Genomic DNA, 14812 nt, shown 5'->3' with positions numbered 1-14812 from the left:
TTTTTTTTTTTGGTTTGTTTTAAGATTTTATTTATTTATTTGACAGAGAGAGATGACAAGCAGATAGAGAGGCAGGCAGAGAGGGAGGAGGAAGCACGCTCCCTGCTAAGCAGAAAGCCCGATGCAGGGCTCTATCCCAAGACCCTGAGATCATGACCTGAGCCGAAGGCAGCAGCTTAACCCACTGAGCCACCCAGGCGCTCCCAATAATCCTGTTTCTGCTAAGTAGTTTTCTCTCTCAGTCTATTATATACTTACATAACTGTTTTTGCTTTATAGTGACGAGCTCAGAAAAGAAGCAAGACAGTTAAAGCGGGAACTCTTAGCAGCAAAACAAAAAAAAGTAGAAAATGCAGCAAAACAAGCAGAAAAGAAAAGTGAAGGTAAGGATATTTATCAGGATTTTTATTTTCACTTGGTACATTTCCTTCTTCCTTCTTCTGCTCTTCCTTTTCTCCTCTTCCTTCCCTTTCGCTTCTTTCCTTACCCCTTTCTTCCTGAGTTTTCCTTTTTTTTTTTTTTTAATACTTGCTTTGGGTAGTTAGCCAATAAAATAAATTTCTTGTTAGGATTGTTGTCTAAGAAGTAAATTGAGGCAAACATGATCATAACTATTATTCTAAAAAGCTTAATGAAAACTAACAGACTTGACATCAGATAAAACTTAAATACCATAACACATATCTAGGAGGACACAAGAATGGAATGTTCATTTTTTATATTGTATACCTTTTAAAACATTAAAAGCATTTAGGCCCTATGTTTGGGACTTCTATAAACATTTGTGCATTGATTTGAAGTAGTATGAAGTATAAAGTCTTGTTTTTTATTTGTTTGTATATAAGACACTGAAAATCTAAAATACTAATAAAGCTGATCAAAAATAACCAAAATATTACCCTGTTGTTTATACAGGTTCAATGTGTTCCTTGTTTTACTATGATTTTTAAGAAGCCTAAAAGGCCTTTTTTTTTTTTTTAAGATTTTATTTATTTATTTATTTGACAGACAAGAGATCCAAGTAGGCAGAGAGGCAGGCAGAGCGAAAGGAGGAAGCTGGCTCCTCCCCTCCTCCCCGCTGAGCAGTGAACCCGATGTGGGACTTGATTCTGACCCTGGGATCATGACCTGAGCCAAAGGCAGAGACTTTAAACCACTGAGCCACCCAGGTGCCCCTAAAAGGGCTTTTTAAAAGTTGCTTCACTGATGATTCTTATTTTAAAACTGTTTCAGCTATAAAACATGTAATGGCCAATTTCCAAATTAACAGATTGGAACCCTTTGTTTTCTTTTCACAGTAATAAATTACCTTATAGATTCAGTGAACATGATCAGAAATTTTATTCTTAGCTTTAATAATATGTACTAAATTTGGCTTAACAAATCTGCTGTATGCATATGTCTTCTATATTCTCATGTTTTTTGGATACCAAAAAATACTTTTATATACCAAATTCTATCACAGTTATTGGAGATAAATCAAAGAATAAGATGCCACATCTAGCCTTAAAGATTTCACATTCTAATAAAGAACAGTCATAGGCATTAGTACTTTTTTTAAGTAGCAGAAGTAATACCATATAACTATCTAAAGGACATATTGCTTATATTATTTGCAGCATATCCCCCACTGACTATTAGAGTAAATAAAGGCAGGTACTTAATAACGAAGTCAAAATCACTGAAATATATTTGAATGAAACTACTAAAAAATTAACTCACCTTAATAACACAAATTATAAGCTGAATTTAAAAGAAAGGATAGGGATGCCTGGGTGGCTCAGTTGGTTAAGCAGCTGCCTTCGGCTCAGGTCATGATCCCAGGGTTCTGGGATCGAGTCCCACATCGGGCTCCTTGCTCAGCAGGGAGCCTGCTTCTCCCTCTGCCTCTGCCTGCCTCTCTGTCTGCCTGTGCTCACTCTCTCTCCCTCTCTCTCTGACAAATAAATAAATAAAATCTTTTTTAAAAAATAAATAAATAAATAAATAAATAAATAAAAATAAAAGAAAGGATAAACTTATGTATGACTAGGTCATGTAGGTAAAGTATAACCCAGAAGAGAAACAAGCTATATTGACAATACCGATATTTGAAAGAAGTACAGTGAGGGTTATTTTATTTTTAAGTTTAGATGTAATTTTCTCAGAGTATTGTTCCTAATAATTAAAAGCATTTTAAATATATCAAAGTAATTCCTTTTACTTGAACTTTTTAATTCATTTTTGAGCTAATAATTATTATTATGCCCATGTCTCAAGAACCATGCAGGGCCAGAGGGATGAAGTTGGCAAGAGATGGATGGTTCTTGCCTTTGTAATTTATGATCTAATAGAAGTGAGAGAATTGGAAATAGATAATTATTGTAATAGTGCTCTACAGTTAAGGCTTATATTAGATACAAGCAGTGCTATTTTAACTTGATCTGCCTTTGAAATATTAAATACAATTAAAGAAAGGTTTGAATCTTAGAATGATTTCTTAACACAAAACAGAAGATTCTTCTACAGCTTATGTCAGTCTATTTATGAGAAAATTAGCCATGTTAAAATCTTTTTTAAGCCATAGTTAGAGAATTATATTAGTTAGTAAGTACTTTTCTGAATTTAATGTTGCTTATATCTTTGAGAAATATCTGGATTTTCCTTAAATTTGAATGTCTGCGAAAAATTAGCTTCCACAAAAAGTGGGGCATTTTACTAATTTACTTTTTATTGTTTTATTTTAAAATAATTTTGGAACTACAGAAGTTACAGAGTTCCCATATACCTTTAATGTTAAGGTCTTATATCAATATAATACAGTGATTAAAACCAAGCAATTAAAGTTGATACATTACTATTAACTACAGACCTTATTAGAATTTCACCAGTTCTCCCACTAACAACCTTTTTCTGTTCAATTTGTCCATCCAGAATTCCATATTGCATTTAGTTCTTGGGTCTCTTTAGTCTCCTCTAATCTGTGACAGTTCCTCAGTCTTTTCTTGTCTTTCATGGTCTTGACACTTTGAAGAGTCCTGGTTAGATACTCTGTGGACTGTCTTACTTGAGTTTGTCTGATGTTTTCTCATGATTAGATTACAGTTATGCATTTTTTGGGCAAGATTGCCAGAGAAATGATATGTCCTTCCCAGTGCATTATAAGATTACCTATTGTCTTTCTAGTCATGATACTACCTGGATCATTAGCTTAAAGTAGTGTCTGTTGAGCTGTTACATTTCCTTTTGAGATTTTAAGTATTTGGGGAAAAAATACTTCGAGACCATCTATCCTGTTTCTTTTCAAGCTTCCCCCTACTAATTTTATTATCCATTGGTTGGTCTTGCCTATAGACAACAGTTATTTACTGTGATATTCTAATGGTTACTTTTTATTTTTTATTTTATTTTTTATTTGCCTGATTCCCACAATTTTTAATACTTGTAATTCTTCTATAAATAGAAAGATCACTTTCTATTTATAGATTTACTTACTTATTTATATCAATTTGGGCTTGTGAATATTTATTTTGTTCTATGTGTTATAATCCCAAACTATCATTATTTATTTTATTGTTCATACAGTACCAGAATTGGTCATTAGTAGTTACTTCAGGTTGGCTCCTATGTCTTTGCAACTTGCTCCCAACTTTGAGCACATTTTTACTTTTAAGCACAGAAGGCTCCAGGTTGATCTTTTGTTTTCCCCTCTCCAGGCCTAAAATCAACCACTTCTCCAAAAAATTCTGGTTTTCCATTGTATTTGGCACTAAGAAACCAAGACCTAGGCACTAAGTCAGTCTTTATTTTGATTCTCATAATTTTACAGTGCTATTAGAAACAATATTGTTTTATCACCATCTTATTAGAATGCTGAACAAAATTTGCTTTTAGGCCCTATCTAAGATGCATTATGAATTACCTTTTTCTTGGAATTGTATTTCTTATAAATTTATTTTACCTTTTTAAATTGACTAGTATGGCCGATGCTAGGAAATTGTATACTATGTAAGATTTGTGAATTTCAGAAAACACTACATTATATTTGAAATTCACATGTCCCTATGGAGTTTTTAAGTCTAGTTTTCCTTCTTGCCCCATGATTAAAAATGACACCACGAGACATATCACTGCATAGCATTTTGGAAACAAAGCAGAATTTTAAGCATCCCTGAATGTCAGAACTTAGCTTATCTTCCCAGCTGAAAGATATTCCATGGTTAGAACTATATAAACTGTGGGAACAGATCCAAATAAATGTTCTCATAAGCATTTTCATAGTAAGATCATCACAGGGAAAGAAGCTGAAGGTATTATTTGACTTTGGCTCTATACCTTCATACATCAGCTGAACCTGTTCAGGAAAGATTTCTTAATTGGGCTATATGGCTGCATATCTGGCTTTTATAAAACATTTTATTTTAATCCAAGACTCAATTATCTGGGTATTATCATAACTCTAGATGATTTGGTCTTTTGAATATTATATACTATATCTAGATTTAATTTGCCAATTAACTTAGAAGGAGATAATTGGTATTAAAAAGAGGCTTTTAGATACTTTGGTTTGTAAACTGTTGTGTAATGTAGACATGTCTTCCATGTGAATTTCCATCTGGATGCAGGTACCACATCTACTAATATAGAGAGACTAAAAATATACTTATTTTGGTATTTTTAATAGTAATTTTGATAGTAATACTAAGTGCTTATTATATGTAACACTAAAGGTTATAAGAATACTTTAGAGTATTAAATCTTCTAAAAAAATAAACAGGAATGTATTGAGATTTTAAAGTCCATTTACTAGCAGTGAAGTTATTTAAGCCTGTGTGATTCCATTTTCTTACCATAAATCCAGATAGAAAAATGCTTTGTGTACCCCTCAAGTTTCTTCTGAGAAGTAAATTAGATAATGAGAAGACCTTTAATAAATTCACAGTGCTATATAAAAATAATTTTAAATTTGTAAGAAGAAAGATAAAGCTATTTTGCTTTCCACTTTGTCCTGTCCAAATCCCACAAATGGAAATTTTGAATTTTAATACTGTGTTAGTTGCAGTTAAAGCCTGTAATCAATACAGCTGTATATAAATATAACATAAATCAAAATTTCAAAATAAATATTCCTTTCATGTGCTTTCACAATTACATTTCAATAATCATTTTCTTTGTTAAAGGGTTTACATGTGAGTTTGTCTGCATGCTTAAGTAAAGCATCCAGTAGTATTTCCTGATTTTATGAAGTTATCTGGCTAACACTTGCTGACCATTGCCACTTCACTTTAGAATTTAATGTAATATCCTCAGATTAAAAGTACTTAGGAAGATACCCATCAGAACAAAAAAGCTTTGTATTCTAATGCTGGTGCTTTAATCGGCCCATTTTTGGCCTTCTTGTGTGAGTTGGAGGCCTCCCACTTAGCGTTTAGCCAAATGTTCTAATAGATGTGATACTTTATCTGGGCTTCTGTTGTCTAGGGAAATCTCCTTTGGTCAGAGAGTAATAATCCTTTGGTTTTATACTCTACCCAGTTTCTTGAGCCAGATCCTTAGCCAGATTTATATAGGCAAACAGGAATTTATATTCTAACTATAGCTATACTTCTAAGTCTCTTCTATCACCTCAGGCAAGTTACTTTAAAATCAGGATCCATCTGTTTCTCTCTGTATAAATGTAAGATAAATAAAATGTGCTATTCCTATATTTATAGTGTTATACTATTAAGTATTTTCTTTTTTATTAACTCCTTCAATTCTGGTATGACAGAAAATAAAATACTTTTGATGCTTTTACATCAATAAATACTTTGGGCCCAATACAATTGAACAAAATTATACTGGTATTTGGTATTACCTATTGTGATGATAGTGCTGTGGGTATAGGCACACATCCAAACCCATCAAACTATACCTGTCCAATCAAGTGCAGCTCTTTTATATACCAGCTATGCCTCAACAAAGCTGCCCCCACAAGAATATTAGTCCATAACCCAAAACCTCCTGACATCTCTGCCCTAGTAAGAAAACACATAGTTAAAATTGAGCCAACCTATTAATCTTTTGAAAACCAATGTAAAACAGAGCTTCTCTATGTAGTAAAAATGTATATAGGACCATCCATTTTCTTTTCAGTCTTCCCAGGAAAACTCAAAGTCTGCTCTTCCTTATATCACAAGGGTATTGTTGGGTAACAAATATGATTATACCTCTATATAAGAAAAGCATTCCATAAATATAACCTTATAATTTTTGCTATTGATTTGCCATCTAAATATGTTTAAAGGCTTTTATTTTAAAAGGCTTCACTAAATGAAAGAAACAGAGCATCGAGGAATAAAGCCATTATTTTAGTCAACAATTGGAATTTTTTATGATAGTGTAAATTTGACTCTAAAATTCAAAGCAGTTAGGTTGTATATTCACTTGAATACAGAGTCTGCAGTAGGTTCTAACACCCCAGTTTAGGTAAACAAGGAATGTAGTGTTATACTTTAGATAACCAGCAATGTTGGAAGAGATGTGCTACCAAACAATCCTATTTACAGCCAGGGAGTCTCTGTACTCTCAGTGCAAATCATCCAGGCCTGTCCATGGGGTTTTCATACAAATTTTGAATAAGACTGATAGTTAATCTGAGATAGAGTTGGTTTCCTATATTGGCTCTGTCAGATTCTCTAATGAACTACATAATTCTTTTCATTAAATTATGTCTCTAAGTCCTTTCCAGGTTTCTTTGAGTTTTATCACATCAAAACTAGTACCAAACTGAACATAGTCACATAGAGATACAGGTTTGGACATATTCTCTAATCAATTTTAGAGAGATAAGGTATCAGATCCTCTTTTCAAAGTTCAAAGCACATAATACCTATTCTCTGACTAGTGCCAGAAATTAGAGCAGGAAGGGCAATCTGAACTTGTAAATCAAGAAATAATTCTAAAGCCTCTTCATGAACACATCCTTGGGGTGTTCTGTACCTCTCAAATTGTACCAGGCCATTTCAAGTTTCATCAGACTCTCTTTTTAACACTGGATTAAGTCAGACTAGGGCCCCTCAGGCTTGATAGGTTGTAAAAGTATATAGTTTTTGACTACTTTTCATCTATCTAACAAATGATGTTAAACTAGCTTAATCTTGGTTTTTGTAAGAAACAGAAGCTCTTTTGGAATACTAGGTCTGTGTTGTGCCTAATAGCATGTAGAATTCATTCCTCTCACTAAGCGAACTGGTACTTTTTTCCAAAACACTTAACTTCCTTTAGGTACTCAAGTCATCATTTTTTTTTCTTGAAGGCTGTAAGTATCAAGCCTGTTTTTCCCATACTCTACTCTTAATCTTTATGCTAACTTTTAATGTTATTTACATAGTAAAGTAAAAGTATATGTGCAGTTGAATCATAGAAAGCCTCTCAGGCCAGCCATCAATAATACTCTATTTATTCTTATTTTGTGCATGGTACTAATAAAATGATTGTCCAGTTCTAAGTTCAGAACAGATGAAAGAATAATAAAAGTGAGGGAGAATACCCTTTATAAGGGGAGATGTTATGGAATATGAAATATACCTGAAAATTATAATATAAATAAATAAATAAACAAAAGCATAGGTCAGCCCCTATTAGGTTGATTTTTTTAAAACAATTAATTCAATATGCTGGCAGGTTTTGGTGGTTATGTTTTCAAAATTCTGCATATAAACTCTTGCTAGCTCACTATTTGATTGGAATTAAACAAAATTAAAAATAAAAAGAGTGAGAGAGAAAGGCCCAGCTAGGGACTTCATTCTGGCAGCAGCACGACATGATAGTCGACCACTTGAGTGTAAGTAATAAAACACAGTAACTAATAGGAGTGGAATATTACGGATTTGTTGTACTTCATTATACTTGGAAAGCAAGTTAGTATTAAAGCTATTGATGCTCATTCAATTAAGAAAAGTTTAGATGGTACTTATTATTGTTTAGTAAGGCAGAGATTGGGCAATGATTCTAACCTAACTGGTTAAAAAAATTTTTTTTTATCATTTTGCTCAATTAAAGACAAAGATTCTCATTTGTAAAATATTCAGTTATATGAAATACTTCATTTCTTAGAAATCCTAGAAAAATAAAGACTCCCTCCGTAGCCAGAATAACCAGTCTCAAAAGTAAAATTTTTTTAAATACATGTCACTACGTTCATGTGCCAGAAAGCATGTTACATTTTTAACAATGCCTTTCAATAATATAATTTTAAAAGTAGTAAAGATTTTTAAAGGCAGATAGCAAATGTAAAGATGAGCATACCCTCACATTTAGACCAAGAATTTCACTAGCCATCATGAGCAAATCCTGTCAAGCTTTACTTTGAGAATCATATATTATGGGTATATTTAATTTTATGTGCAGTGAAAAATGAACTTTAACCAGTCGTCCTCATCTGTTGTTGTTGTTGGGGGTTTGTTTTGTTTTGTTTTTAATGAGCCAGTGTGTTAGGGGTATCTCTTTGCAGCCCTTCACTGTCTTAAAATAATTTTAAAAGAAGCATTATTTCTGCCTGGTGTTAGATGTAATTCCAATATAGGAAATTTGACAAGAGCCTTCAGCTATATTTTTAGTAACTGCACTTTGTCTTCCTATTGATGCCATTCCTAACCCAGTAAAAATAGGTTGGTTAATTGATACAGGTAAGTAATAATCTTTGGCCTTAACTGTCTCTTTAAAAAAAGGGGGGGTCTTTATTATTTCTTCCGGTTATAAAAGTAATGTATATCCTTTGCAAAAATATGAGAACTGTAGAAAAGCATAAAGGATAAAAAGAAAGATCACTCCATAATACAAATACTCCAAAAACAACCATGGTTAACTATGTGATATCAACTTTTTTATCTTCATGTCAGAAACATGTGTATTGTTTTCCATAATGTTATTTTATCATAATCTTGTTTGATATGCCTTTTAAAAAACTTCACAAGTGAAATTGAGAGAACTCTTAAGAGAACAACCTGATTTTAGGGGTATTCTTTCTCTTAATTTACTCATATCAGCAGGATATATAGGAGGATGGATATAAAGAGTGTATAAATGTAGTTGGAAGATTAAAAATTCCCACCGTTTTCATCTCTATTATGTGAGGCCACGGACACCCAAGGACTCCATTTCCATTGCTGATGGGCATTATTCATACCTCTCATGAATTAATACTAAACAACAAAAAAGTATTGATTGATATAGGCTGGGGTAACCTGCCACTTCTTCATTTGTCAAGTGGCCAGTGATAAATCTTCAGGAAAACATTCTAATCAGTACTCAGAGCATGAACTGAAATAATTACAAATATGTCCTATTTAGAAAGTAACAGACAAGGGGTGTGTGGGTATATGCACATGTTGTTTTTTATTTGTTTTGTTTTGATATGTAGATTGTCTCACGGGGAGAACTAATATCATCATTAAAATTTTGATTATAACCAGCATTCTTATTTGGGATTGGAGTTAACTATTCCAGACTGCTGTCAAGACCTTATTTTAAGTGAGATGTTTTTCTTTTATGTGACATTTTATGAGGTTTTGCCAAAAATGACATCAAACATATAATTCATTCGACTGCTGAGTTTCTTCCACATCTTGCAGCACTTAACAAATTTGAAAAAGATAATCTTTTCACAACTTCAGAGTGTAAACCTGTGAATATGTTGCATTAAAACTTACTTTGGACAGTTTAATCTGTGTGGTATTAGGTTGATTTTTTTTAAACAATTAATGCAATATGCTGGCAGTTTTTAGTGTATGTTTTCAAAATTCTGCATATAAACTCCCAGCAGACAGTATAGATATAGCTTTTGAGTATTTGTAATTTTTCATGCAAAAAACGCATAATACCTAAATTATATTAAGAGTTACAATAATTTGAAATGCCAGAAAGGACGAAGAGAATAAAGATGTTCTCAGAATGTCAAAAGATATCAAAGAATCTTGAAGATTCTATTTTGAAGTATAAAAGTAGTTTATATTGATTTAATGGCCATACCAGTATGCTTATTTAAAGCATTATGCTGCTGTATGTTTAAAATGTGAAAGTAGACTGGCCTTAAGGAATGTCTTGAGCATGAGAAACTCTGATCTTGACTGTGCTCTATTTACACTGAATACTTCTGTGCAGTCATCATACAGTTTTGATCCTGAAGGGAACATCCAGTCCTACCCTTTCATCATATACATAAAAAGCCAGAGGCCAACCAATTAAGGGGCTTACCCAAAATCACACAGCAAACTCAAGCCTTCTGGGTTCCATAGCTCTGTTCTTCAACTTGATCCAACCTTGAGGAGATACAGTCTATAAAGTTTTAATTGGTGTTTGTTAAAATCTACTTTGGTTTTGGTGAGAATAATTGTTTCTAAAACCTTTTGTACAAACCTAGAGTTTTTTTAAAGAGCACATTAATGTCATACTTGTGGCTTTTCAAAGACTAAACATGTAATTTTGCGATGACTGGCAAAAAATTTAAGTGTTCTAGAAAATGTTAATTCCTGGCAATATGGCAGACTAAAAGTCCAAACTGATCTTCCCACTGAAAACAATTAAATATGTTGGATGTAATATAAAAACATTTTGTCACATTATCTTGGGAACTTGCAAAACAAACAAATAAAAAACTATCCAAACAAACAAAATAAGAAATACCCAAACCAGGGAATAAGTAAAGATGTGAATTAAGAGAATAAGTGGAACACTAGGTCTGGCTTTAACTTTAACCCTAATGACATTTGCTAAACCGAATGACCTAGAGAATTGTTTTTTGAAGCCTTACAAAGACATAACATAAAACCCAAAGTTTTCTCAAGGTAGATAGTGTCTAATAGAAGACTATCCCATATTGCTGGGAGCCCAAACATCCTTCTTCTTAGTGGCTGGGAGAATTAGAAATAAGCAGAATCACCTCACTCCCATCAAAGATCTACAAGGAAAACTACCTGTCTTGGTAGTAACTAACTCTTTTGGTTACTAACTCTTTTGGGGCCAAGAGCATTTCCTAGGGACTCGAGCCATAAGAAAATTTTCTCATCACTTCAGAGCCCCAATTCATCCTGCCTGGGTGGCCTCAAAATGTCCCAGCCAAAAATTTAGTTTGAAACAGTCCTGGATCCTTAGTGCCCCCAAGTAGTCTGATACAAGTAAACACAAATCCTTTCAGGAGAAAGCTGCTTTCATTCACTGTGCTCAGAGACAGTTCAGAAGAAAATGAATAGCTCTGAATAACCACCCCCCCCACACACACACAGAATAATACAAGTACCTGACAAAAAGCTAATAGAAAGAACAGACAACAGGATCAGATTCACAAATTATTAAGTTTTTATTTAGATGCTGAATGTTAAATTAAGTATATGTAATACATTTCAAGAAAAGAAATGTTTAAAAGTATATGGAACAAGAAGATTTTATTTTTATTTTATTTAAATATTTTATTTATTTACTTATTTGTCAGAGAGAATGAGCACAAGCAGGCAGAGGCAGATAGAGAAGCAGGCTCCCTGATGAGTAAGGAGCTCAATGTGGGACTTGATCCCAGGGCTCTGGGATCATGACCTGAGCCGGAGGCAGGGCTTAACCCACTGAGCCACTGAGGCATCCCATGGAACAAGAAGATTTTAAAACTAACAGGAAATCTCCTAGAAATGAAAAGTATATAGTAGTTGACATTAAAAATTCAATAGGTTTTATAACACATTAGACATAGCTAAAAAGAGCATTGGTAAACAGAAAGATAGAATTGAAAAAACTATATGGATTTCAGCCCAAAAAGAGATAGGAGACCTGGAAGAATAGAAAAAAAGAATCTAATAAATCTAATCAAATTCTAGAAGGAAATCAAAGGACAAACAAATGTAATACCTGAAGAGCTAATAGCTGAAAACTTTCTCTAACTAATGAAAGACATCGATTCACAGAGTAAAGAAGAATGAAAAAACCTAAAAGAGGATAAATAAGAATAAATCCAGATGTACACACACCACGATAATATTCAGAGTGTTCAACACAAAGAGACCTTACAAGTAGCCAGAGAGAAAAGAGATTACCTTTAAAAAGCAAAAGCTGGGGCAATTGGGTGGCAGGCATCTGACTCTTGATTTCAGCTCAGGTCATGATCTCAGGGTTGTGAGACTGGGCCCTGCCCAGTGGGGAGTCTGCTTGTGATCCTCTCTCTCCCTCTGCCCCTCCCCCATTTGTGGAGGTGGGGGGACTAAAAAACGTAAAGAAGAAAAAATAAACAAAATTAAAAAACCAAGTGCTGATTTCTCAACAGCAACAAGCATGGACATAGGACATAATATTATCTTCAGTGTAGTGAAGGAATGTTTTCTTCAGGCAAAGAAAATCAGACTCTGCTACCTGCATACCTTCACTAAAGGAAATTCTATAAGAACATACTTCAGGCAAAAGATAGGTGAGCTCAGATGGAAGGTCTGTACTGCAAAGAGACAGGAGCATAGAAAATAGTCAATATATAACTAAAGAAATATTAAATGAGTAAAATAATAATGTCTTGTGCTTAAAGTAAAAAAAAACTAAAATAGCTTGTAAGTTTGCGAGCAGGTAAAAGGAGTTTGGAAAAGTCTTCTTGCATGAATCCTTCTTCTGGAAGAAGCTAGAAATACAAACGAACTTGAGAGTGCAACATTAAATATCTTTGTTAAGATTTTAAAGAGGAAGAGGAAAAGGTCTTAACTCTGAATGTAGTAGAGAAATAGATGGAATTGGAGGGGAAAATTCCATCTGAAAGTTGACAAGAAAGAAAAGAAAAAGACATGTAGACTGAACAGAATATTAAAAACAAAAGTGCAGAATAAGATAGGAATAATAAAAAACAAATCTATCAGAAGCTATATTGAAATAATTCAAAAAATCAAACTCTTCACTTAGAAAACCAAAACTATCAAACTGGGCTGAAAAACAAATTCAGTCATATGCTACCTACAGGAAAAACATCTTAAATATATCAGACAATTGCATCTTTAAGACAAAATGTGTTATTATGGATAAGAGGGCCTCTATGTAATAACAACATCTTCATTTTGCAGGAAGATTTAATCATTCAAAACATGAATGGACCCAGTAACACAGACTCAAAATGTATGAAGCAAAATTGATAGACTTATAAGGAGAAGCAAACAAGTCCTTCTTATTGGATTTTAATACACTTTTCTTAGTAACTGAGTAAATAAAGTTATAAAAAATTAATAAGAACACAATTTAACATGCCTTGATATCGTGCACATAAACAGTGTGTGGCCCTCAACAGCTTCAGAATACACACTCTTTTCTAGCACTCTTGAAACTTTTTTGAAAAGTGGCCACATAGTGGGCCATAAAGAAAGTTAGAAAATTTCAGAGGATTGTTTTCAAACCAACTACCTGCTCTGACAAAATGCAGTTAACAATTAACAAATGATTTTAAAGTTACTGATTTCCAAATATGTTGACATGGCTGTAGCAACACTTAGAAAGAAAATTATAGCTTTAAGACTTTTTTTCAGGAAATTACTGGAAACATTTCCCATGTAAAGAAGCTTTTAAAAATGCAGGCAAAATTAACTCAACAAAGTAGAAAGAAGGAAATACGAAAGAGCAAAAATCAGTAAAACAGAAAACACCTGTTAGATTGGGGTTACAATAATTATAATAAGCAGTAATACAACTTTTTGGTCCCTTACACATAATAGATAACCAGAAAATTGATTTGATTTTGTTGTGTTAGACATTTGTCACTTGTTCTTTCCCAGATGTCCTTCCAATCCAGAGAAGATAACTACTTATTATGTAGAAAAGTGCCACTTATGGGAGTTTCTATTAATACAGCTAGTTTTATAAGTCACAAAAGAACTTGCTATTAAAAAGAGCATAGAGAGAAGCAGACAAACACTCAAAAAATACAGTGTTTAAATAATATTGGGGATTATTTCTCTTCTGTAAAGTAGCCAAGGTATAAACCCTTCATGGCTAGCAGCTCATTCAAAGACCTAAGTTTTTTTCTTTTCTTTTTAAAGATTTTATTTATTTATTTGAGAGAGAGAGAGTTAGCAAGTGAGAGAGCACATGGGCAGGGGCAGAGGGAGAGGGAGAAGGACAAGCAGCTTCCTCTGCTGAGCAGGGAGCCTGACTCGGGGCTCGATCCTAGAATCCTGAGATGAGGGCCTGAGCCCAAGGCAGACACTAAACTGACTGAGCCACCTGGGTGTCCCACCAAATTTCTTTGATTTTGTTTTTCTGCCATCTCCTAGGATGTTGTCATAGTCCACATGATTGAACCTGGCCTTTGCTGAATCTTCATATCTGTGTTCCAGCAGGAAGGAAAGGGAAAGAAAGAATAAGTACCAGACAAGTGGCTGCATCTTGAAGATGAAGATGACCCAAAAATTGCACACAGCAGTTTCAATCATATCATAGCATCTTGAATCATATGCCCATACCTAGCTCTAAGAAAGGCTAAACTACATTTGGGTGGGCAAGTGCCTAGCTAAAACTTAGTGTGGGGGGTCGGAAGGGTGGAGTTTGGTTCTATCACTAAAATGTTAAAGGGGAGAATGAATTCAGGGAGAAAATTAGCAGATGCTGTTACATAATATAAACAAAGGCCTAGGAAGAACCAAAAAAAACAGTATTCCATTTGGTCAAGAAAACTTGACCAAGTATCTGAGTCAGGTATTAAGAGATGATGAGTAAGATTTCACTGCAAAATGAAGGGCAGTAAGTACAGCAATAGTTGGAAGAGTGCCCTGCAGGGCAGAAGTCATAACTGATTCATTTCCATATGCCTGCTACTTGACATGATGACTGGCAAAATATAGGC

The 14812-nt window shown here is 33.7% G+C and overlaps 1 protein-coding gene across 3 annotated transcripts in view; it reads left to right on the top strand.

The window, feature by feature from the left end:
* The window catches only part of CWC27 (CWC27 spliceosome associated cyclophilin), a 235920-nt gene that overhangs the window by 134829 nt on the left and 86279 nt on the right, over positions 1-14812 (top strand). For all 3 annotated transcript variants that reach the window (XM_044268192.1, XM_044268185.1, XM_044268198.1), the window contains exon 11: positions 280-383. In XM_044268192.1, the coding sequence (XP_044124127.1) occupies positions 280-383 (104 nt within the window). The remainder of the gene's footprint in view (positions 1-279; positions 384-14812) is intronic.

The sequence above is a fragment of the Neovison vison genome, chromosome 1 (genome assembly GCF_020171115.1).
Source record: "Neovison vison isolate M4711 chromosome 1, ASM_NN_V1, whole genome shotgun sequence".
NCBI lineage: Eukaryota > Metazoa > Chordata > Mammalia > Carnivora > Mustelidae > Neogale > Neogale vison.
Note: the sequence above shows the minus strand (reverse complement) of the source record. Positions and strands in the feature narration are given on the sequence as shown.